Source organism: Mus pahari, chromosome 3, assembly GCF_900095145.1.
Source record: "Mus pahari chromosome 3, PAHARI_EIJ_v1.1, whole genome shotgun sequence".
Lineage (NCBI taxonomy): Eukaryota > Metazoa > Chordata > Mammalia > Rodentia > Muridae > Mus > Mus pahari.
In genome coordinates, this window is record NC_034592.1 from 25181878 (window position 1) to 25208347 (window position 26470).

At 43.9% G+C, this 26470-nt stretch overlaps 1 protein-coding gene across 6 annotated transcripts in view; it reads right to left on the minus strand.

Moving 5' to 3' along the window:
* Window positions 1-26470, minus strand: part of Dennd1a (DENN domain containing 1A) — a 473824-nt gene that overhangs the window by 123270 nt on the left and 324084 nt on the right. For all 6 annotated transcript variants that reach the window (XM_021192483.1, XM_021192480.2, XM_029536942.1 and 3 more), the window contains one exon: window positions 17596-17721. In XM_021192483.1, the coding sequence (XP_021048142.1) occupies window positions 17596-17721 (126 nt within the window). The remainder of the gene's footprint in view (window positions 1-17595; window positions 17722-26470) is intronic.

A 26470-nucleotide genomic window follows, 5' to 3' on the forward strand; every position in this document is an offset into this window, starting at 1 on the left:
CAAGAATAAGAACATTTTCATGTCTCTTGGCCCAAATGAGCAAGAATTTCAACTATTTTCCAAAATTGTGGTTTACTTTACTTTTCTACTAGCAAGAGCTCTTATCTCTCTATATTCATCAATGTAAGTACTGACTTCATAATCTTTGCTGATCTAATGTACACAAAATGTATCACTGCCTTGGTCTAGTTTTCCTTATCACTGAAAAGCTGGGCATATCTTTCTCAGCTTATGCATCATCCATGCTGCTTCTCCTGTGGAATGTCTATTCAAATCTCCTAATTAAAAAAAACTGCAGTGGCAAGAAGATTAAGGGGCTGGCATGGTCTTAGCCTAGCAGCCCCAGGAGACCTCTGGCTTCTCAGGGGAAAGCCTCAGGGCTCCTTTCCAGGAGTGAGAGCCCTCCTGGGGGAGTTTGCCAAGCAGCACACAGGCCAGAGAGAAGGGAGAAGAAGTTCTAGATCAGAACAGGGGGAGCCTAGAAAACAGCAGAGGGCTGCTTCTGATCTTTCCAGCACCATCAGGACTGCCGCTCTGAGATTCAAAATGCCTTTCTTGAACTTCATTTCATAAGACGAATAATAGAATGCACCAAGGCCAAACCTTACACAAAACTATTGTGGGGGAAAAAGAGGCCAGAATAATATCCCTATGGACCATGAAATTTGTCTAAAAGATATGACCATGAAATATATTAAAACTATATCCTGGTGCTGGAAAGATGGCTCAGGGGGTTAGAGCATGTACTGACTTTCCACAGTACCTGAGTTCTGTTCCTAGCATGCACGTCAGGAGGCTCATGATCATCTGTAATTCAGCTCTGGGGATCAGATGCTTCTGGTTTCTAAGCTTATATGCACATAGCCCCACACAAACACACATAATTTTAAAATAATAAAAATATGAGGCTGGAGAAATGGCTCAGTGATTAAGAACACTGGATGTTCTTCTAGCGGATCTGGTTCAGTTCCCAGCACCCACATGGCAATTCACAATTGTCTACAACTTAAGTTTCTAGAGATCTTCTGTCCTCTATGGGCACTGCATGCATGTGGTACATATACATATTGGCAAAATATCCATCTATACATAACAAAAATAAAATAATAAAAAGCTTATATCATGTTAAAACTATCTAAAGACATCAAGAAATAAAAAGAACTGCATATATCTTAACCATTAAAACTTAGAAATCTAAGAAGAAAAAACATTTTGAAATTAGAGAAAAATCTACTCATCAAAGAATGTCTTAAGGAAATTATTAGTAATTTAAGTAGTACTATGAAATACTAAGATGGAAAACTAAGGATTTTAAAGAAACTAAGACAGATTGAAGATAGGCAAAGAAAACTAAAAACATGGCTAGTTAGACTTTGTGGGGGTAAAAAAAAAATCTTAAAAAAAAAACTTTATATTTTTGGTTGTGAGCCTAGCTTTTAACAGTTGAGCCATCTCTCCAGCTCTAAAAGCCTAGGGATGTGGCAGTGGTGGGATTTGAACCCATGCGATCAAAATGATAGGAGCCTAAATTCAGTGCCTTAGAGTACTTGGCCACGCTATGAACCTAAAAAGGGAATCAGATCATATTACAGATGGGTGTGAGCTACCATGTGGTTGCTGGGAATTCAACTCAGGACCTCTGGAAGAGCAGTCAGTGCTCTTAACCACCAAGCCATCTCTCCAGCTGTCTCCTAAGAGGCTCTGCCAGATCCTGACCAATACAGATACAGATGCTCGCAGACAACCATTGGACTAAGCAGAGGGATAGGGGAGTTAGGAGAAGGACTGAAGGAGCTGAAGAGGCCTTATCTGTCATTGATGGGAGGGGAGGCCCTTGGTCCTGTGACAGCTTGATGCCCCAGTGTAGAAGAATGCTAGGGCAGTAAGGCAGGAGTGGGTGGGTGGGGGAGCACCCTCATAGAAGCAGGGTCAGGGGGAATGGAATAGGGAATTTGCAGAGGGGAAACCAGAAAAGGGGATAACATTTGAAATGTAAATAAATAAAATATCCAATTAGAAAAAATTATATATATTGTCAGCATGTACTCTGCATACCAGAAAAGAGCATCAGATTCCATGGGACTACAGTTATAGACAGTTGTGAGCTACCAGGCTGGTGCCAAGAACTGAACCCAGATCGTCTAGAAGAGCATCCAGTGTTCTTAACCACTGAGCTATCTTTCTAGCCTAGAAACATTTCTTGAAATAAGGAAAAGATATACAATAATGTATGTTTTCCCCATAATTAAAACTTATTTCAAATATCTTGAGGGACTATATAGCATACATGAGACTATAGAACCTGAATGACCACTCCAGACAGTCTAGTCAATCTGCTAGGCATGAGAAAGGGGGGGGGTAGAGAGAATGGAGAGAGAAACAAATAAACCCATGGGCACCTAGTGAGGAAGAACGTGTGCCTGAAGAAAGAAAAAGATTGATTCCCTTCGGATTTTAACACATTTGCCAGATTTAGAGACACTTAGACAATACTCAAAGAAGTATAAGCCACAGTTTCTAGCCAGAAAAATGACTTCTACGTATAGAGCACACAGAAAAGTTCTTACCAGCATTTAACTTCTGTGCTGACTGGTTTTGTCAACTTGACACAAACCTAGACATATCTGAAAAGAAACTCTTAACTGAGGAACTGCTTCCATCAGACTGGCATTTTCTTTATTACTGGTTGATTACTTGATTACTAGGAGGTCCCAGCCCATTGTGGGCGGGGCCGCCCTGAACAGGTGGTCTTTGGTATATAAGAAAGTAGGCTGGGCAAGCATGGCGAGCAAGCAGTAAGTAAGCAGTAATCTTCCATGGCTCCTGTTGTTGAGTCTCTGCCCTGACTTCTCTCAATCAGCAGCTATGACTGGGATAAATAAACCCTTTCTCACTAAGATGCTTTTGGTCATGGCATTTAGTACAGCAATAGGAAGCAAATTAGGGCAACTTGTGGTTTTGAAATTTTTATGTTTTACTCTGGTCAGAAGACATGGAGAAATCAAGCTGGTACTCTACAGGAAGCTTCTTCCCTGATGGCTTTCATGATGCCAGAAGGTAGCTTATGTAGGATGTTGGGAGAAATGTCATCAACATCCTACCCAGCTGTGAACTCTGTGTACTACACTAATGCCTGGCATTGCAAGGTTTGGCCATGGGTGCAACAGTGACACAAACGTTACAGAGGCAAACATTCACATTCCAAGTGACCGACTGAAGGCTCACTCCACAGGAGGGAACAGATGCCAGGTTCTGGAAACCATCACCAAGACCACAAGCAGCATCCGCAACATCGTAGACACAGACTCACTAGGCCCCAGTTTCTCACCCAGCCGCTACCTCATCGCCTGGGTATTTTTGCCAGTCCCTTACTCCATTTGCTTTTTCTGCACATTTTGCCATTTAAAGCACACCATACTCACTTTCATTGCTCCTGCCTATGCCTTCCTGGAATACATAAGTTTTGAAGGCTGGATATAATTTATTTTGGGTATGTGTAGGATCTTTTTTATATTATCCAGGCTGGCCTTGAATTCCTGAGATCAAGGGATCCGCCCATCTCAGCCTCTGGGGTACCTTCAACTATAGATGTACATACCTAGCTCAAGGACTTTATTTTGCTCACTTTTGTATATCCAAGCATCAAGAAGAGGGTGTGTAGAGGAAAGCCTTTGAAAACAGTTGCTCCCACTTGTTTAAGTGATTGCAACACTCCATGCTTCAAGTTTTATATCTAGCATATCAGGAATAACACTGCCTATTTACCCAAGAAAATATAAACAAATGAAAAACAGTAGAAACCCATAAGCATCAAGTGCCTTTCTCTCATGCTACTTTTGTTTGATACTTGTCCATAAAGGGTAACACCAGTCACCTCAGTATAAAAGTTCCCTTCCGGAATAGATGATGGGAACTTGTTCAGGACAACCTCAAACCCTCCATGCCATTGTTAATGCTATAAGATGAGAGCAAAAATGCTGTGCAGTAGGAGAACGGGCGAAGGGAGGCTAAGCAACTGGCATATGTGTAATACCAGTGGGCTGTGACTGATAGAACAGGGCTGAGTGGAGACCTGCCAGGTCACATCACTAGCAGGGACCAGCAAACCAAACATAAAATAATCTCCAGCTAAAGGCTTTCCAAACTCCTGCCACGCCTCCATGGAATGTGACTGCTGGTGATTTGGGCATCGCTGGATAAAAGGCTTCTTGTGGCAGGCAGGGAAGAACATGGGCTGAGACTTTACATCTGCTGTTGCATTTGAATCCCAAAGCAATTTCATGACAGTGGCATTCTTAGCCCCACTTAACAAATGAAAATCCTGTGGGTTGAGGGGGGGAGGGTGCTCATGGCTTCACAGCTTTTTAATGCTGGCTCTCCCAGAATCCCATTTTTTTTTCTTTAACTTGTTCCAAATGACTTCAATAATATATTCAGAGAACTTCTCTAACACCGGGATTACCCAGAGTATGTTTTACAAGATTTCCCCACCTGCCACCCTCTAGGAGGAGGCCACATACAATAACAAATTGAACATTTACTCGCTGATCATTGCTAGGCAATAGATGCCAGCAAATTCACTGAAGTTTGGAAGTAGTCAATCAACATGTACAGGTTTCTGACATTCTGTTTAGCACTGGATCAGCCCCAAGAAATTTGAGATATCTCCCTCTTGTTTCATAATGAGGTAGGAACAAGCCAGACATAGATCACTGCGGACACATGAAGGTATTTTTCGCTTCCTTAATTTATAATTAAGAAAACAGGGTTCAGGAAGGTATGATAACCTGTTGGAGCCACACAGGTAGAAGAGGTAGAGACTGGATTTGCATCAGGTCTACTGAAAACCCAAGGGCCCCATTATGTTACTCACCATGTACTAACTGCTAAGGAAGAGGGTCCATGAATAGCCAACTGTCTGTGTCTGGTTGAGGCTTGCCCCTACACTCCTGCTCTACTTTGCATAGACATGGCCAACCTGCCATTTAACAGGGTCTGCTGCTCACCTGGTTTTGCTCAAATGAAGCATCAGTGAGACATGGAGGGGGACGCACAGGAAGGGGAAGCTTGCACGCCACTACTCCACTCTTACTACCAGTGTAGGTATGCTGCCCAGCAACAGCTTGTCCTTGTGTGATTCAGCCCCGTCTGGCACCCAGATCACTATGCCAGGCTTCTCCTTGCTTCAGCAGGTGCTATATCCTAATCTTGCTTCTGGGGGTCCCATCCCAATTGCATGCTTCAATCCAGTCAACTGGTCCTCCCCCCTTGGGAACAGCACCATAGCCACTGCTGGTCTCTAGGTTCCCTCTGGTCTCTAGTCTCAGCTCCTCTGTAATGTGTTCTGCCATTTCTTTGTATTATTACCCCTTTCTGTTGTCTAGGATAGAACCTGACATGCTGACTAAGTTACTGGACCTATGGAACAAACAGCAGCCTATGGCCCCAAGCTACAATGGCTGGTAATTGGGTCTCAATATCACCTGTTGGCCCAAACTCATCAGACAACAAAAGCTTTGGAAAAAGAATGAGTTTGTCTTTTTCTGAGCTTCACAGACAGGACTGGAGTAGGAAGAACACAGCTGGTATCCTAATTCCACACTTCACATCAGCCACACCATTTTTCCCCAAACTGTCATGAGGAGTAAGAGCCAGGCAGGATATTAACAGAGGTCTGGGGAGGGAAGGGCTTCTGAAAAGCACTGGGCTAGGCAGAATTAACTTTTCATTGTTCTTTTCTGAGCTGCAGGGCTTCCATGAGGTGCATTGTAAATATATAATACAGTTGTAGTAGGTGTCACGGACATTCCAAAGCCTGTGGAATTAGAAACCTACCAACCTCCACCTCTTCAAGGAACACTTGAAGTGCTAGATCATGGGTACATTCTTTCCTGGCCTTCTCATAGGCTGGGAGCTAGCCAGACATCTTCATCCACAGTCACATTCCTTCCTGTCTGTGCCATGCTCCTTCCAGGCCTCTACTTTCTGCATGCGCTGATTCCGTCCTGCTTCCAGGGATTCCCATCCAGGTGCCACCTTCCCTGGGGAGCTTTCCTTGTGCCCCTGTTTCCAACAGCCATGACGATCCCTGCCACCTTCCACAATACTCACTCCTCTGACTGCAGCTCTCTGCTCATTCCCTGCCTCCTCCCCTGCAGCGTCTTAAAGAATAGTGACGGAGTCTGAGTTGTCACAGAACACCAGCTAGTGTGTAGGACAGGGTAGCAGACCAGGGTCAGCAGAGGGTCATACATTTCAAATGCTGTAGTACTTTCTACTATCAAGGTCTGATAATTGACTTAAAATTTTAATTTACAAATTAAAATAAAAACTATTGTTACAGGTATCTTTACTAAGTCAACTTTTTATGAATGTACTTACTTTTATTATGATGAGAATAGTTGATTTTTTAAAATCCTAAAATTAGCTGAACACAGCCATGAAAAAACGCAGGCTAATGCTGCCATGAGAAAGTTTCCCACCACTAGGTGTCAGCCCAGGAACAGAGGAGGAAGGCTGTATTCAAACTCGTGTTTTACTTATTCATCCAATTATCACTATAAATATCAAATATTTAAACAACAAAATATTAGGCAATTAAAATTATTTATTAAGGGAATGTTTTTAAAAAGATATATAAAATTTTGACATTTCCCCTTTGCAGAATAGTTTATAAATGGTGTTATTTTAACCTGTATTTGTCAAGAAACATTTGCACGGATTAGAGGAACTAACTCCTAAGAGGAAAACCAACTCGGTTTTCTTCTGAAAGGCCCCCAAACTGTATGTAACACACACCATATGGTCACCCCCCACTGTGGAGCATGTGCAGGGCAAAGTGCATTGCCCCCACAGTTAGGCAGATGGAGGGGTTGGATCCCAGCTCTGCCATTCTGAAAACAAATGTGACGACACCTTTCCCAGCCTCGGTTTCTTGTCAGTAAAATGGGGCTATCTGACTCTCTGCATGGGGACTGAAAAACAACAAAGGGACTGTAGTGAGTAAAAAGCCCCAACAGAATAAATGCTCTAGTCTTTTATTTTCCTCAAGACTAAGTCTTAATGATCTATGTAACAAAACTGTTTCGCAGGTCCCAAACAAAAAGTGAGATTATAAGAGCTAGGATCATTCATTCATTCAAAGGATAACTGATGAGAATGTCCTAGGTATTGAGAAAGCTTTGGGTCAGGGACGCTTGGGCAAACATGACACTTCATGCCCTCTTGTCCAGGTTTCTAGTTCCTCCTGGGAGGTGGTGACAGACTGTAGTGTCATTATCTACTGCAGAATGTATCTAACAACCTGCCCCCTAGAAAGCCAATGTGCTTGGAAGCCCAAAGCTGTAGGGGTGGGGTGGGGTTGGGGAGGAAATCTACCATTTTATCTTCTATTTATCATAATTACCACAAACACCATGGCTCCATGGATGTTACAGTCCTCTACTGTATGCAGGTGTAGGAAAGAATGGTGTGCTGTCCTGCACTTGAGAAGCTCACAGCCTGGCTATGTAGGCAGAGTCATAGGTGGCTCCAGACTGTTAGGTGTTATTGAAAATTAATCAGAAAGATTTCCTTTTCAGGGTCTCATTGAAAAGGCAAAAGGTCATATAATTAAACTTTGATTTAAACATGGTAATTGTAACTACCTATGCTTGCTTCTACTTCCAACAAAGATACATTTACTGCTGTCACAGCTAATCCTGGGGTCAAGCTCTCTTCCTGCACACATAACCTAGAAGAGAATACAGACTGCATGATGACTTTACACATGATCCTTTCCAGATCCTAAATGACTCTGGTCAGCTTCCATACAGCTGCCTGGCCAGGCCTTTGTTTTATGTCGATATGCTTGCTGTGTGTGTTAGCTTGTGTGTGTATCCTCAGATGATGTTGTAGGGGATACTTTTTTGTTTGTTTGTTTGTTTGTTTGTTTGTTTTGAGACAGGGTTTTTCTGTGTAGCCTTGGCTGTCCTGGAACTCAATATGTAGTCCAGGCTGGCCTCACATTTAGATATCAGCCTGCCTCTGCCTTCTGAGTGCTGGGATTAAAGCATGTGCCACCACCGCCTGGCTACATTTAAAAAACAAAAAACAAAAACCAAAAAACTAAGTGGCTACACTAAAATATGACCACCACTCCAAGCATAGAAAGCAGGTTTTAGCCACTCATATGCTCACTAACAGTCACTGGCTGAACATGGACTGATGCTATGTGAGGGACACCAGGCCTGTCAAACTCATTCTAAAGGAACAATATGAGAAAGGAGGCAGGATTATCAAATGAAACCGAGTCAGGGTTTGATGTTATGCCGAGACAACCTGTAACACGCTGCTACATTTTACTTTTTCACATCTTCTCACACTCAGGGGCTTACTTTTCTCAACTGGGCAATCTACTTCTAGAACAACAGCTCTTAGTTCATCGTGTGAGTCTGAGGCACAAAGCCTCCAGAGCTGTACCAGTGCTGTGGCTGATTTGGCGAACCACAGTCACTTTCCTCAATGGCAAAATCTTTCTCTCTCTTTAAAAGCTTCAATTATATTTTCTTTAATATATTTTTAAAACTGACTGTCCTCATTAAAAAAAAAAAAAAAAAAAAAGAATGTCCTTATCTTGAACCACGCCTACCTGTAAGTGCTGGGAGCAACGACAGATGAACAAATAGCAAATGTTTATTAAAGGAAACTAATGTGAGATTTCATTCAATTTTAGCACACAGCATTTGAGATAAAAGATGTACTTCCTCTGCTAGCTCAAAAGTGAAGACAGAATGGCTGTAGGCTCTGTGCTCTGAATGGCTATGGGTGCCCTGTTGCACACACATGCCATTGTTCTAGAGTGCAGCTGCCCCTTTCTCTCTTCTTCCCACTTTACCTCCCTGTCATCCAGGAAAGGCCAACTTTTAGCCAGTATCTTTATCAGCATGGCACTGTGTGGGCGTTTTATATGCATAACATTTTTCTCAATAGTCATACAAAATAGGTGCTATTTCCACTTACAGATAAGAACTGTGAGACTCAAGAGTGTGCAAGTGCATCCACTAATACATGAGAGAGTCAAAGCCAGGTACCCACAGCCACGCTTGCCCTCAGGCTGTGACCTCCTCAGCTCCCTAGAGTCACAGAGCTGCCGTGGTGACTCCAAGAGCCCAGTGCTGGGAGGGTAGCATCATTCCCCACTCCATTCTCAGGACATGATCTTGAATTCAGATGACCAGTTTTTCAGACAGAGGCAGGGGAGAGGGATGAGAGAGAAAGAGAGAGGGGAGCCCACTGCAGTCCACTCTGAACTTCTGTTCTCAGGGCACTTCCTTAGCTTAGGCTGGTGGTTCAGGCTGTAATTCCCAGACTGCTTGCCCACAGGTGGGAAAATGAGATAGCTTTTCACAAGCTTTTCCTAAATCTGGGCTTCATAAAGTTACTGCTAAGCGTGTAACAAAAGCATGGGTTCTGTGAAGAAAACAATTTGGTGGTTCCATGGTGATAGGGTGTGGCTCAGCAGAGTAGCATCTTTATAAAGCATCTGTATAAAGTCCATCTTAGCCCCTCAAAGCACACAAAATATTAAACACTGCATTATCACAAGACAGCGCCTCCACCCCAGGCATCATGCTTTCGCACATGCCATAGAATTAGTCACAGGAGCCAAGAGATGACACTACTTACCTTTATGAAGCCCAGGTTTGTAGGAAACATTTGTGAATAATCAACAGATGAAGGGAAAACACAATGGGGTTTGTTCATGTACAGACTATTACTCAGTCTTGAAAAGGGATGGCATTTTGATATCTATTGCAAGTTTGATGAACTTTGAGTTTATATCACAAGAATTAAGCCAGACAAAGGAGGACAAACACAGTGCTATTCTACTTCTAGAAAAAAAAAATCAGTGGGAACATAGATGGTAGATTAGAGGTTACCAAGTACTGCAGAGACAGACAGGAAGTTTCTGGTAATGAACTTTTAGGATCAACTGACAGGGATGGGAGATTATAAGAACTTCCAGGGGTGAGGGTTGTACAGCCCTGTGAGCGCAGCCACCTCTCAGCTGTGCAACTGGCAATGGTCTCAACAGCAAAGTTTGTACTTTTCACATTGGAAATAGTCTATAAAGACAGACTTCAGGTCCGTTCCAGGTTTCCCCATCCAAACGATGTATAGAGAGTCACAGGGCCTGTGCTTGGTCACAGGTACCCATTCCAGTCTTGTTTCCCTGTTCCTCATCTGTGCTGAGTGTACTGTGTTAAGGCTGCTCAAGACCTTCTGGGTTCAAGATGGAAACATGGGCAGTTAGTCACTGCCCTATCAGAGCTCTAGAAATCTGCACCACAGTCCATCATGTGGGCTTTGGTGTGCCCCACTCAGCTTCTCTCATGTGAGTCAGCTGAAAATGGCCTTTCTGCACACTGGAACAAATAGGCCCCTAGAGTCAGGCTCCTGCACACACCTGAATTTCTTTTACCCAGAAGGCTTAGGAGTAAGAGCATCCCAAAGCTTTATTAACTGAGATGCTGGTAGGTTATTACCTAAAATATTGAAAGGTAAGAACAACTTAACAGCCCAGCAAGGGAGTATGGCCAGGGCAATAATGGCTGTGGCTTACTCAGTGACATACAGTGTAAAATGTATAAGATACCACATTCAATGTGGGACAAACAGACTTTAATCTTTAATCTGTTGAGCTCTAGATACCCTTTGTATCATGGGAAACAAGCAAATGCAATGCATTCATAAAGTGCATATACACAGACACACAAACACATTTGGTGGAGTTGTGGTGATGCCTTAATTTTTTCATTTAAGAATAATATTTCCTATTTTTCATCTCTCCAGAAGTAAACATAAACACGGGTTTCTCTCTGCAAGCTCAGGAGATGGGCAATGTTACTTAAGTAGAATTCTGAAACCTGTGGTTTAGTTCTAACCTGCTACAACACAGCCTGGTGCATTCATGCTTGAAAACCAAGCTATCATTATGCCTTTATCTTAACTTCTGTGCCTTTGGAGGGTTTTAGGTGGATAAATACGACTCAGCAAAAACATGCACAAAACCAAGGGATAAGGTGAACGACATGAGTGCTCTTCATGTGCACCTAGAGTGGACTGACTGAGATGGGTGCTGAGTGTTCACACAGCTTGTTTATAGCATTCACCCCAGCACTAAGGGCAGGGTCTGGGCTCCTGTCACCACAGGGAAGGCTGGCCAGTGGGTTGGCCCTGAGAGGGCCACACTGGCTAACTAAATAAGAGTACCTGTAATGTTCCACCAAGCTGTGTTTCCACAGCCACCACACAGAACAGGCCACTTCACCAGGTGCCAACGTACCCAGCAAATGTGCTCTTTGAGTAGACATTTCCAGGACCCACATGGCCAGATACAGGAGATGTATCCTCAGATGCACCGCCTCAAGGCGACTCCGTGTAGAGGAGGAGTTAAGAGACTGCATAGAAGGATCAAATGAAAGCTTAAACTATCTTCAAGAGTTCATCAAAACAGGCCAGTGCATTTCAAAGGGGGTGGATCAGTCTTGCTCCGATTTCCCGATGATATCATTTTAAACAAAGGAGCAAGGTAGAATATTCTTTTTAAAAAGCATGCCTTCTCCCTACGAGAGAAAAGGGGACCATTCAAGGCAAACTCAAGAATCACACTGCTATCCAAACCCTGTGAAAGTTGTACTCTTCTACCAAGCAGTTAATGGACCCTTGGCCTAGCAATTAAAATCATTTGTCTTTTATCCCCTTCTTGCCAAAAAGGACCCCAGCCCTAACTAGTTAATCCCCAACACACACTGCTTCTCCTAGAGTTGCCTGGCAACTACCAGGAGGCGTGTCAGAGAGCAAGAAAGGCCTAAATAAATGAGCTGGAGCCTGTGCTGTGCTTGACATGGATAAAGAGGTTCTCCGAATGGGGCTTCCTGGCTGCTTGTGGTTCTGTCATTTAAGTGGGAAGAACAAGTTGGCTTGGGCAACACTGTTAAATGCCCTGGGCTTTGCCACTGATTTTTTCCAGGTAACTGAAAAGTGGGTCACATACCCCTGTGATTTGCAGACACCTCCTCTCTTCCAGGAAAAAGCTATCTCCAGGGCCTCCAGACAGGATAAGGAGCAATGCATGCACATGGAACACAGGCCTGGGGTCAACCTCTGCCTCCCGCACTCCCCTATCCTCTCATTTCTTACACCCATTTTCTGTCCATTGGTCCAAAATACACTGGCTAACACCTACACTCTGTACCTGCCTGTGCTTGGCACAGAAAACAGAATTATTAGGATGAAACTTGTGAGAACTAGAAGACAGGCAGGAGAGTGCAGTGGGAGGAACCTTGTCTTGGAGTCTCCTCCTGGCTCTCCTACATTCTAGGAAGTCATTGCCAAGTAGAGCCTCTGCCCCATCTGTAGATGGACAAGACAAAGGTCAGGTAAACAGGAAAGAGAGTGGCTGGGAAGCCACCCAAAGGTGAACTATGCCTGATTTGTGGGAGCCACTGAGGAGAGGTGGACAACTAGTCTCTCACTTTCACTTTCTGACTACGGGAAGTCCCTTTGAAACATCTGGTTCTGAAAGACCCACCTAGCCCAGGCTAGGCTCAGTATAGAGAAGCCTCAGTAAGATGGCCCTTCCCTTTCCTTTGGGCATGGGTAAAACAAAGCTCAAAGGCACTCTGAATGTTTCCAGTAAGGGAAAAACATAAGCAAAACAAAAATAAACAAATAAAAAACCTACAAAGGCTCTCAAGTGAGCTCTAAGTCATGGGCAGGAGCCTTTCAGGCCAGGCTTCTACATAGGCAGGCAAAGATCAACTGGCCCTGCAAGAGCTGCATCCCAAATACTTCTGGCTGGAAAGGAATCCTTGCAAGAACAGGAGACAAGCTGCTGTCCAAGGGCTGGCAGGCAGGCCCCAGACAAGGCTTATCCAAGTTTCACTACAATTCTGCAAGGGTCAGGCTCCACACGGAAAGAAACTGAGGCTCAGAGGTCTGAAGGAGTCCTAAGTCACAGGCTGCCTGGGAGCAGAGCAAAGCAGAGCAGAGCAGAGCAGAGCAGAGCAGAGCAGGACAGCAGCAGCTCATGCTTTCAGAGCAATGCAAGTGGTTACTCTGAGGTCACCAGTTTCCTACCCCAACACAGCACTGGTCTGGGTGGGAAGATACCATAGCCATTTGGACAGCAACACAGCGCAAGTAGTATGGCAAGTGTGGCGGAGGGGTTGGCAGTGACTCCCAGGCTGCTCAGGGCCCTCCCCTCTGCAGGCGCTCTCTGCTCTCAGCCTCTCTGGATCTGCTCTGCACGTGGCCACCCAGTTCTTCCTCCCCTCAGCACCAAAGCCTGAAATGTTCTTGGATCCTCTGACCTAGATAAATCCAGACTAGAGAAAGTGCTTAAGAAAAATCATTCAAGACACCACAGGCCATGTCTTATCCTCAATGGGCAAGGTGCTGTAGAAGCCAGCAAGTAGGTAGTTGAGTGATGGGAGAGGAAGAAAAGTTTTGTGTGCTATAAGGAGAGGAGAACCTGGAGAGGTGAGGGTGGTGAAGAACAGTCTGATGAGAGTAGCTTACACTGCCACCTGAGGCCATGGTGAAATCCTGACCTGTTCTGCTGCTGAGGGCCATGTCTAGGTCCATGGTCCTGCAACAGCAGAGGTCTGTCTGGGCTGCTGCCTGGGGCCATGTTGATTCTGAGTGTTGAATAGAGCTGGCCCCACCCCTCAACTGGGCACTGTGAGAGAGCTGGTCTTACCTCTCATGGGCTACAGTACTCGGAAGAGTGAGTCCCATACCTCACCTGGGCAGCACAGTAGAGCTGGCCCTGGTAGATGGTGCAGGTGAGCTGTACCTGGAAAGCATGGGAGCAGGAGAGCAGGCCCTAGTGGTGTGGGTGCAGGAGCACTGGCAGGCTGACCAATTCAGCTACCACCCAGGCCCAGATCTACCCCAACATCTACTTCATCTATGAAGTGCTGGAGCTAGTGAAGGGGTCAGTCTTACAGAACCAAAGCTGAAGGATGTCCATGACACAGGGCATTAACAGGATATCTGAGAGGCATCTCAGTGAGGATCCAGTATTGATATTGTGGCAGAAGCCAGAGACCTCAAACCAGACCAATGGCTCATTGCAAAGATCATTTGCAAGCAAAGAAGTGTTGGTAAAAGGGTATATACTGTGAGATACATGGCAGCTTCTACTGCAAGATGTCGTTTTGTTTTTTTGTGTTTTTTCTTTAGACAGGGAGGTTGCAAGGGCAAAGGGCAGATATGGAGGAATGGAGGGATGAATGAAATTGGGGTACATGATATGAAATTCACAAAAGGTCAATTAAAAAAAGTTAAAAATATTCTAATAGAAAGAACTAAAAAATGAAAAAAAGAAAGGAAAATCATATAAAGATAGAAAAAGCTGTTCTTAGTGTGGCTTAAAATTGGGGAATGTCAACAACAGCCAATAAGACCAGCATCAGGATAATAAGTGGGCCTTGGCCCTTATTTCAGATCAGAGGTACTAGATAAACCCTGTCAGTGGGCTTACATATTCACCCTCTGGAAGTCTCCCAGGTAACTGTGATCCACAACCAGGCTGTTCTCAATGATATTTGATAAGAGATTTTATATGATGTGAAAGTGCTTACACATACTAACGGCAAAAACAGACTAGTAAGTGGGATGCTGGGTTGCTTTGTCAAGGATAGCTCAACTGCCTAACAAAAGAAAACAAAACTAAACTAAACTAAAACCCAAGACCCAAGCAAAATGAACCAAAAGCAAATCAAAGACAAAAAATAGGGTGGAGGCCTGCTGACACCACTTCAACTCTAGATGATGGGACCTGGGTGGTTCTTATTTCTGTTTCTTTAAACATTTTAACCAAGAGCGAGTGCGGTTTTATTTTATTCCCTTAGTGCAATGAATAGATCTCAAAGTCTTGTGTGTATACCATGCAGGCTTCACTTGAGCTAAATCCCCCAAATCTCTCATTATGAGTGTATGTGGGTATGTCTATGTGCTTGAATACTGTGGCTCACTGAGGCTAGAAGAAGGTATCAATTCTTCTGGTGCTGGACTTACAGGTTGTTATGAGTCTCCTAATGTGGGTGCTAGGAACTGAACTCAGGTCCTCTGCAAGAACAGTATGCATTTTTAACTGCTGAGCCATCTTCTGAGCAGTAATTGGTGCAATTTTATGAGCAAACCACTAAAAAATATATAGTTGCTGGGAAGCATTCCCATCCCACAGCACTGCCGCCCCCCCCCAGATCATCACCCAACATGCCATTCACTCTCCCTGCCTTGCAGCCGCTTCTCATGCTCATGTGTGCTCAGCAGCCATTGTAAACAATCTTGCATGAGGTATTGTGCTGCCCCATTTTTCAACGAGAACTAGTAGAATTAAATTTATGATTTAAAAATCATGAAGATAACACAGTAACCACAGTTGGTGCAATGCTTAATTGGGAAGCCGTGGGTCTTCTGGTGTCCTTTTACAGACAAAAGCCATCCTTGCACAGATGAATGCAAGTGAAAGTGTGACAGGCCTGCCACAGCCCATGGATTCTAAGATGAAAACTTCTCCCCACCAAAATACGAATAGTCTAATTGATGTTGTGCTCTCTTCTCCATAATACCTACAGCAAATGACCAAATGACAACTTAGATTCAAGAAAACATCTATAGCCAAACCTGTCATTAGTTCCAGATGATGCTTTAATGTCTATGTAGTATGCCTCACACGGGGTTACAGAGATACATAGGCATTTCACAAGGACATACTGTGAACGTTTAGTCTGTGCCAATTCATTTCCACCACAAATCCATACCATACCACATGGTGTGAATACCAGGGCATCAGACTTTCCTGTTTGTACCAGAGGCACCATCATCCTCTCTCAGGTTCCCAATCTCTGGAGCCACTTTGACATTATATGCCATTTGTCTACTATGTTTCATCTATTACTAGGCCAAGCCTCTTTTTCCACCATGGAACATTCTGGTGTAGCCTATCACTGTCTTAAGACTCAACCCTGCCGTAAAGCACACATTCCTACCCCAGCATCCAAGCTTCAGTTGAATCTGTCTCAGCCCATCTCCACCTTCAGACCACAAGCCTTAGTATTCTCGACAGCCCATACTTGTGACAGGGTATGGCACCTCTGTTCCGTTCTTTCTAGCCTTACTCATTAGGTCTCACCTTTCCTAAGACATACTTCAGGGCTGTTTGAGGCTAACACGAACCAGAAGGGAGAAGCAAGGTGCATTTACTTTTGTAGGTGAAGAAAGTAAAGTTTAACCACACAGGGGAACTTGTTCAAGTTTTATGCAGCTAAAAAGCCCTGATCCAGGTTTAAATTCCTAAGTTTCAGTGCTTTAACCCAGAGCCTGCCAGTCAGGGGCAACCAGCTATTCCTCTTCTGGAGGTGTGTGTGTCCAGCTCAGATCCAGTACTATGCATTGGATTCAATAAACTCTGTATTCTAGACATGTGACAACCACGAGGCAAATACCAGGGTGAAAATGTGTCCAGCCTTCTGGGTACCCCCATGTCCACCCCCCAGGCCTGGGGAAGGAATGAGCCAGCTCTCCCACTCTCCTTTTAGAGAGGGGTGAGGATAATATTTTCCTTTAGTTACACTAACTTTTAAACCTTGATTGGCTTGTCTGGGCCCAAGATCATGTCAGAGTTAGAGTCAGCTCCCTTCCAGACAAGCAGGGAATGGGAACTTGTTTGAAGCTGATAGACATTAGTAAGACCTAAGAAGAAACTAGAAACAGATTATGTTGACCTGGATCAGTATGACCACAATTGGTCTCTCACACAGAGTCTTCCTGGTTACACACACATTCTGCTCAGCCAGAAGGCAAAAGTAGGCCGAGTAGAGGGACATCAGTGGGAAGCTTCAAGTGGAAGCAGTAAGAATTGGTGGAGCTGCCTTTGGTCTCTTTGTAACCTCACAGGGCAGGCAAGGGAAATGGTTGGTCAATCAGGCTAAGGGAAGTGGAAGAGCTAGGTATGTAGGTAACACTATTGCTCAGTACTTACTATGCTGTGCTCATTTAAATCATGACTATATATAGGGAGCCACCAAAATGTGACTTCCTAGGATGAAGGGACCCTTTAAAAGACAAGGGGGAGTGAAGCATAGGGCATAATCATGAGCTTTGGGGCTGTTGGTAAATCATTTCTTTTCCCTGAAGCCTTGGGGTCCTCATCTGAAATGTGGACTTGGTTGTCACTATCTCATAGTTGTCTTGTGAGTCTTCATGAGAGCTAGACAACCATGAAGGGACTGGCATAGCATTTAACACACAGGCACTAGGGCACCTTCATGTCTTCCCTTTACTGTAAGAGGGAGGGATTCGTGTAAAACTCCTTACCCAAGACCCTCCATTTCACACACACACACACACACACACACACACACACACACACACACACACGCACGCACGCACGCACGCGCGCGCGCGCACGCACGCACGCACGCACGCACGTATGCACGCACAGAACCTCCTCAAGGTGAACCAAGGATTTCTCATATCAAGAGGTAGCTTCTTGGTCCCTAATCAAATACAGATGCTGTTACATGCCAAGAGGCTACTTACTGGCTCAATTTTCAGTGCATTCCGGTAGCTGCCAAAGAAAGCAGCCTGGGCCTTGAGGAAGGCTCTGGCCACCCCATCACCTGTGGTTGTAGAGACCTTCTTCAGCCTGTTCTTCAGGGAGGAGATCTGGTGAAACAATGAAAGAAGATAGTGTGAGAACAGGCCATAGAGGGACAGATGGCTGAGCCTGGAACCCAGAGGGCCTCAGGCAATTTCAGGAGGGGGTCAGTTTAATGGGGGGGGGAGGGGAAGGTGTCCTCAGCATTAGGAATTGCTGTGGTACATTTCACAAATCTCTAAATATACTCATTAGAGAATATAGTTTGGTGGTATTAATGTAAATGTAACAATCAAAACCATCCAATTCTAGAACATTTTCACCACTTCCAGAAGAAACCTCATGTTCCCAACCTAGTTCCAGACAACCATGCACCTGTCCAACCCATCCTGCATAAGTCAAGTACATGGAACTACAGGACCAGTAGGTAGCTCACGTGACCAGATTCTTTCATGTATTACAATGCTCAGTTTTCTATATGGCAATACATATGAAGTCTTCATTCCTTTCTGTGGTTAAACAATATTCTACTGCATACCATACCTTATTTACCAGTTTCTGCTTTGTGGTGATGAATCCAAGTAGCTATTACACAGATTCATGGTATGGAGACGGCAGAGGTTTGGAGGCAAGAACCTGAATAGCAAAAGATGCTTGTGTAGTGAAGATCAGCTGAAAGGGCCTGCAACCGAGTACAGGAGCTCTCCTGTGAGGTGGCTATAGGGGAGAGTCGTTTGCTGGGCTACATCCAGGTCAGAAGGGGCAGGAACAAGCATACAGGGGTCAGCTACTACACTTCTATAAGGTGAGGGGAGACAGAATGTAGTCTTCATCTGAAAGTAACTGGACATCTATTGTATTAGCCATGTGCATGTGCGTGTGCGTGTGTGTGTGTGTTGCACACAAGCATGTAGTCCTCTGCTCTGCTTCCCTTTCTGGGACCACAGACTCAAAGGCCACAAAGGGCCTCAAAGGGTCCTGAGGAGTGATGCAGGCCCCTTGGACCCTTGACCTCTAGGAAGGTTCTGCCATAAATTTTCAACTTGAGATTAAAGTATGAAAAAACACTCTTTACTAAAGTGTTTTTAAAATTATTACGTACTCCTAACCCCCCAAATAATAAAAACCCTGTCCCTCTTGAGGACTAGGGTGACATTTTCATCCTTTGAAATGGTGCCTGCCACTGTCACTCTTCTTCTGGCTCCTCAAAGGCCTTGGGCCACCTGTGCTGCGGATTATTCCTCACTTAACCTTCCCTGGCCTTTCCCTTTCATTCAGGAGGTGTTTAATTACCTTGGATTCACAAGCTGCACTTCAGGTGAGCCTCTCCTAATGGCCTCATTACCATCTTACACAAAGAAGGAGTCGCTGATGGGAACTGAGCAAACACAAGTGAGCTCCTTCCTGTCAGCCCCCGCTGGTCTGATGCTAGCCAAGGGGTCCCAGGCTCCTGACACCCTGTGAGCACCTAGGCCAAGACTTCTGAAGACCTGGCTCATCCCACACCATGGAGAAGCTTTTGTCTTGACCTGCCAGCGCTTCAAACTTTGAAACTGCAAGTCTATGTGTACCTAATGGCTCAGAATTGCATTCTGTCTCTTAAATAAAAGCAAAGGAAGAAAATGGAAGGCTTAAATAACCCGCCATCATACATCTAAAGCTGAACTTGCCCTGAGTGCTCCTGGGGTGCTGGTCATATCACTACATAGGGGCTTGTCAGGGGTAATGTGGGGAGGTACAAGTGTCAGTGAGGATGGCTTCCTCCTTTAATCAGTTGTCACAGGAGGAAGAGGGCACAAGACTGCACTCAACAGCTCCTCTCTGCAGTAGCCTCCGTCCTCTGTGATCCACCTTGAGTACTGCAGCAGCATCAAGCCAGCTCCTGGGCCCCAGGCCAGACTCTGCCTCTTCATCCCTGCTCACAGCTACTCTGACATCTCATCAGCACCACCCTGAACCTGCCCTCACCTTTCAGTGCACACGACCTTGGCCCTGGGAGGTGCAGCTCAATTCATTATCTGGGTGGGTTGTCTGCTTTTACCTCTTCTCAATGCCACCTACTCACTGCTGTCCTGGTAATCTTGTAAATAACCAAATATAACGACTTTATCCTGGGGCAAATACTCTGGCACCTGGGCCCTTCCCATTACCACCTTTGGAATAGCCGGCTGCTTAGACCAGGTTGGACTGGCTATCCTGCTTGACATTATACTAACTGATATGAAATCACTTCAGTCCAGAGCATGCTCACAGACTTGAATTTTGTTTGTGCTTGTCTTGCTGTGGACATCCATTCACTCTTGAAAGACTGCTTCTGTATCATCAGGGTTCATGAAGTGACCACAGCCTCATGATAAAGTGTTGTATAGTTGGGAATGGCAGAATTCTGGACCATCATAAAAAGATGTTCCCCAAACACTGTCAAATTGCAGAACAGTATGTATAGTATGAATCATTTACTAACTCATGTAATATATACATTTGCAGTAAAAGCCAGAAGTGTCATGCACCAACCATTAGCTATGTAAGGGTACTTTGTTTTATAAAATTGATTGTTTTGATTATCCCTTATAAAAGGCATGTTATTTTCATTATAAAGAAGTAGAGTGAGGTATTTTTCTTTAATAATCAAATTAGCCACTGCCTTGGGGTAAGGGAAAGAAGGTATCCAGATGTTCCCCCATCTGTGATACCTCTTTTGACCATTAAGCTAGGCCTGTGGACCATGTAGGTGGTTCTGCCATGAGCTGTGGTCTACCGTGTCTCTTGTGAGTCATAGAGCCCTCAAGTAAACTGAAAGTGAACAAGCTTGGAAAGGCTTTTAAAATTGCATGAGCTAGGACCACATTCCTCAGGATTAGGAGCTGATCTCAGCTGGAAAGGACCCTGGGTGTGTGTGGGGGGGGGAGTAGGAAACAGGACTGATACCCATCCTTTGAATGAGATTTAGCTCAGCAGCAAGGCAAACAAGTGGCTGCATACTGAGTGAGTGGGAGGGAACACAGACAGCAGTTAGTCACTGTAGGTAGAGCCACACAGGTGGCATTGCCCTCCTTCAGTCTACTTCTGTACTGTGCCTCTGTGCTGAGTCCTCACTTTCTCTCTCTCTCTCTCTCTCTCTCTCTCTCTCTCTCTCTCTCTCTCTCTCTCTCTCTCTCTCTCTCAGATCTCTTGATTTCACCAGCTCCCCCATTCCCACAGACTCCTCAGGCTGTAGCACAGAGGTGCAATCTGCACAGCTGAGGCCTGGGATTGTTGACCTGGCTTCCTGGTTTCTTCACCTGTTGAACTTCAGGTCCTTTACATCCTATTACTAATATTCTTTATTGAAACCTATAGCCAAGTCCACAATAATCAATTTTTTAGAGCCTTCAAACTTCTATGAGGCCCCATATCAAGCCTTGTTCATTGTTCTTGGGGCTCACTAGCCTCTTCTTTGCTAATAACCAATGCTGAAGATGTGCTGGGTTGGAGCTATACCATGAATGAATGAGGCAGAGCTCCTGGGTCTTTTAATCATATATATATATATATATATATATATATATATATATATATATTATATATATATCTTTATTTAGCTTTTTTTTTTTTTTTTTTTTTTGGAAAGTGTCTCTCTATGTAGTCCTGTCTGACCTGAAACTAACTATGTAGACCAGGTAGCCCTCAAACTCTCAGAGATCTGCCCTTGCTCCTCCCACCCCCACTCCAATGCTGGAATTAAAGACATGTGCTATCACAACCAACTTCCTTTAGCTCTTTATATAATAGCAGATTACTTATCTTTATCCTATGAACGAGGTGGATAAACCTTACAACACCCAGCAGCACTCAACAACAACACGCATATCTCCTCACTTGGTTGCAACTTGTGGCTTGTGGGTAGGAGAGTTATATGTCATATCCAAGATATTTCTAACCACCTTTTGCTACCAGTGCTGACACCTTACGATATTTCAAACATTTTGGTATTGCTCTGAGGAGTCCCAGCAAGGCCTAGACCTATGTCATTCAGATAAGGTTCGTTACTCACTGATCTCTAGTCCTATTTGTTCTCACCTACCATTACCCTCTTAACTCACAGTTTAGAACAGTTGAACTGAATTTTATACACTGATGGGAATGATCTACCTCTTGCCTGGTGCTATGCAAAAGCAGATTGCTCAGAGCACTTGAAATGCGGCTGGTATGACTGAGAAACTGAAGGCTGTATTTTACTTTATTCAATTTGAATTTAAATGAACATCTGTGACTAGCGGATACCATATTGGATGACACAAGGCCCTGTCCAAGTGCTATATCTTCATTTTGATACCTCAGGCTAGACCAAGGTTCTACTGCCATGGATCAACTATAGTCTCTCCACCACCACATGGCCATGAGTAATGATGATTTGACAACAGCAATTCAGGTCTATGTTCTAATAGACTATCCAGTAGCACCAAGGATGGGCACCTAAATAGAAACACAGTTCTCAAGTCTGGCTCAAGCCAGTCTGTGTAGGAGCCCTGTACAAAGTTGTACTAATTACTGGGTGTGTGAACTGTGGAGTTCAGTGTTTGCTATTTTGACAAATTAAATATAAGAAGGAACAGAGAGTCATATTTTCAAGCAAATTGGTTGTCTTGTTTTTTTTAATAAACTAGACATTAGACTTTGTACCAAAATCTCTGGGGCATGGCTGGATTCAGAGGGCAAAGTGACTGTTTTCTCCTCTGCAGAGATGGGAAAATACTCACTCACTTTGTCCTCTTGCCACTAGCAGTAAAAAATAGTCTAGTCTATGTATTTATTGGTGAGCGCACTTACTGACAGAGGTCAGAGACCAATGCTGGGTGTCCTGCACCCCCTTTTTGGTGTACATATGCGAGGGCATCTTCACTGATCACTTTCTACTCATGGATTTGGTTAGTCTTGCTAGTTGACTTGCTTTGGGGATCCCATCTCCACTACCTGCACCCTGAGATTACAAGTGGGCCACCAAGCCCTCATGGATTTTATGTGGATCTTGTGGGATACAAACCCTGGTCCTTGTATTTGTCAAGCAGACACTGTAATCTGCTGAACCATCTCCCTAACCCATACACCTTATTTTTGAGCAGTTTTTTACTGAACTTGTTTGGTTAGACTGGATGGAGGTAAGGGATCCTCCAGTCTCTGCCTTACCAGCTCTGGAACTCCTGGTGTGCTGTTGTTTCTGGATTCTTTTAAGTGGTTGCTGGGCATCCCAGCTCAGGCTCTCAGGTGTGCATGGTAAATATGTCACTACTGAGCCATCTCCTCAGCTCCCAGTTCATCTCTATACCTTTGTTAGCTCTTGTCTCAAATTTGAAACAAAAAGTCTTGGGTAATCTCACAGCACACTCTTTCCAATGATAACTTTTGAAAGAATTATGGATCATCAAGAGAAAGAAACAGGAACAACCTACTAGTTAGTGGATGACAGGGCAAGTGTTTCTATGCCCAGCATTGGATGAAGCCTTCAGAAACACTTGGTGAGGTAGGCACTGTTATCCCCACTATACAGATGAGGAAACTGACTCAGACCCCATCTAGTAGATGGTCCAGTGGTAGGCAGAAACCAGAGTCAAGGCTGGGTCTGTTCTACCTTACAACCTATGCTAGCCAGTTAACTTTCACTGCCTCCAGGGTTTCTTAGGACAGCAAATTACATTTGCCCATGACACTGGCTTACTTTCTCCCAACCTAATATATCTCCATTACCGCTTCCACTCATTCCCTGATTTTCTATTTCTTTCTTGAGAACATGGTTGGACCTTGACCTCAGTTGAGTTTAATTGCTTCTTCTGCATCCCATTTTTCCCACAAAAATCTTGGTTCTCTGTGGGGGAGTGTAGGCTATGCTAGTTATGCAGAGCTCTGTGCTGGTGCAGGGGATGACCCTGGGGATCCTGATCTCTGTCCCCTCCTCTCTCTTGACAACTCATCGGCTACATGTGAGTCAGAAAGTTAGAGGCAATGTCCTAATTCTAACCGGCCTTCTGTTAGACAAAAGGATCAATTTTCATTATGTGAATGCTTACTCTACTGTGCCATAATAGTTCTGGTTAGCATCCCATGAAAAACCTTCAAATCCTTAGAATGCTATTTTTGGAGTAAAAAGTATAATTTAAAAACAAAAGCAAAAGAGTCCTACTTTCACTAGCTACCAAAGAAGGTTCAGAAAGGGCCTATCATGCCCTCACACACTCCAGCCCCTCGCCACTGGAAGGCACATCCACAGAGTGGCTGAGGCACTCACACTTTCCTACCCACCAGTAAAATCCACCTGCTCCAATCCCCCCTTCTATTTTTTGGTCTAGAAAAGTAAAATTGTCTTTGCTTTTTCTATAAAACAATTCAGCTTTAACACCCCCCCCCCCCCACACACACTGCAGCTAGAAAATCCTAACAACTATAGATTACAGGATCTGAGCTCCAAGTGACATATATTTATACTAGTAGGTGGTCATTCAATAAAAAGATTATTTCTAACCAAATATGTATAAGCATATACATGCTTTTGGGAGAATATTTTCAATGCAGGGCTCCCCCTAAAATTCCTGGCAGTTCAGGATTAAAGGTCAGATTTAAACCATCACCATGCTTCACAATGCAATCTGTGCAGTGCTGCGTAATGAAATGGTTCAGTAAAGGTGCTCATGGAAATTCTTTTAATTAGGTCCAAGGCTTTTCAGTTGTCAACATGAATAAACCAAGAAGCATTCGCTTGCAAACAGAACACACAAAATAAAAATGTAAGTTACCTTTGAAAAAAGCAGAAGTAATTTCAAAAGGAAAGTTAGACATTTAAAAAACAAAAAACCATAACCTCTATCACTTTGTAAAACCATTCAACAACGGCCAGCCTAGGAAACAAAAGTAAGGGGTTCATGAATGCCTCCTGACCCAGGACACTACTGCTGAGCCCTAAGGAAACATACTTAGAGCAAGGCTCAAGATAGCCATGGCCAAAAATGTTTGTTGAAGGACTAATGAGTTTCTTCAAAAGTAAAATTTGTCTTATGAGTTCACTGTAATGACTTCTATATATAAGTACTTCTCTGGCAGACCAGTGAATGTGCCAGGCAATACCTGCAAAACTAAGTGACTAAAAGCATGCCTCAATTCACAGCTGCCCTCATGGTCTGAGGCCAAGGGGGCCCCTGCATTGCAGGAGCATCCCTAAGACATGTTTTTCAATGCTGTGTTGAGTTGACAAACTAAACCACACATATCTGGGAATTTCTTTCATCAGCTCACTGCAGATTCTGAGACTCAAAATGTAGAAAATAGCACCATGAGAACATGGTGGCTTTGAGAAACTGGGGTACACTTGCACTAAGCTCTGAGAAGAAAGGAAAATCATTTTAATTCAAGAGTTAGCAAGCAACTTGGGTTAACAGCAAGTTTAAGGCCAGCTTGTACTATACAGATGTCTCAGAACAAACCAACCAAAAACCAATGCCTTGAATGGTCAAGAAATGTATGTTTAGTAAATCTGTTAGAGTCTACTGATATACTCTGTTGTTTAGATAGAACTGAGTTCAAATTCTGCCATGGCTTCTAGTTATTATCTAGATGCCTATAAGTGGGCGCTTAACCTCTTTTTTTTTCCTTTTTCTTTTTAAATAACAAGGTGATAAAGTACTTTTACTTTTACTTTTTTTTTTTTTTGATAGAATGGTTACACAGATCAAATGTCGAGACTTTCAAAGCCCCTAGCACAGTGACAGGCACACATTAGGTGCCTAATAGATGGTGGCTTTCTTCTACATTAGCCCAACTCTATAACATGAAAGTCGTAGGTTCACAATAAACATTTTCTAGGGCATCAATTACTGGGAATTTCTGTCACTCATTATGCTGGGCTTAGTGGATTTATTTAGTGACCTAAACTTGGTGTGTATTTGGGAGTTAATGAAGTGCTTGGTGTTTACCAAGATAAAAGAGTAGTCTGTCTCAGCAACAAGACTGGGCTGAGGGATATAGATTTACACGCTTAGGGAGGCAGCCAGGCCGGATCCATGGCGGATCACATGAGTATATCCACACAGAGTGAGATATCTCCCAAGGGGATCTGGGCATCTCCACCTCCTCAGGGGAAGAAAAAAAAAAAAAACAGGAAGCAGGGTGGGGGGNGGGAAGTGTGTATAATAGATGTGTTTCACAGTGTCCCTGCTGTGATGAACAACTTGATCCACTTACAGTTCCAAACACATGATGCATAAAAGAGCTGACAGAAATTCAATTCTTGCAAAGAAAAGCATCTGCTCTCTAGTGGGAACGGCCAAATATTAAGCAGTTTTAAGGCAGGGCAAAGACCTGGAGGAGCACACTTCATTATCTAGATAGCGTGAGCAAGAAAATGCAGAGGATTACAAACCAAGCAGAGGAACCCACATTCCAAGCATTAATTACCCAGAGTAAAATGATTCAAGTTAAATCTTTGTTACAACAAATATTAAACCCAGCTGTGTTTATGTCGCAGTTGTGAAAAAGGAGGAAAAAAAAGAAATCCATGTACAATATCTGTGAGCTCTGCCAGTTAATTGAATTCGCTGGCAGCACTTCCTCCACGGCAAGCCAAACATCCTCAAAGATAAAATGTAGCTTTAAACAGACCTGGGGAAAACGGAATCAAGAAATTTCAACCAATAAAACACAACTCTTTACTGGTATAAAAGTGAAGTAAAATTCAGTAATGAAAGGAAGGAAGTCTCTTAAACATTTACTGCGTTCCAAAGCTCAGCGTTGTGGTTTACTGCTGAGGGCTCTTCTGATGTCCTACAGTGCTCCTGCCCCAGCATCTTTAAT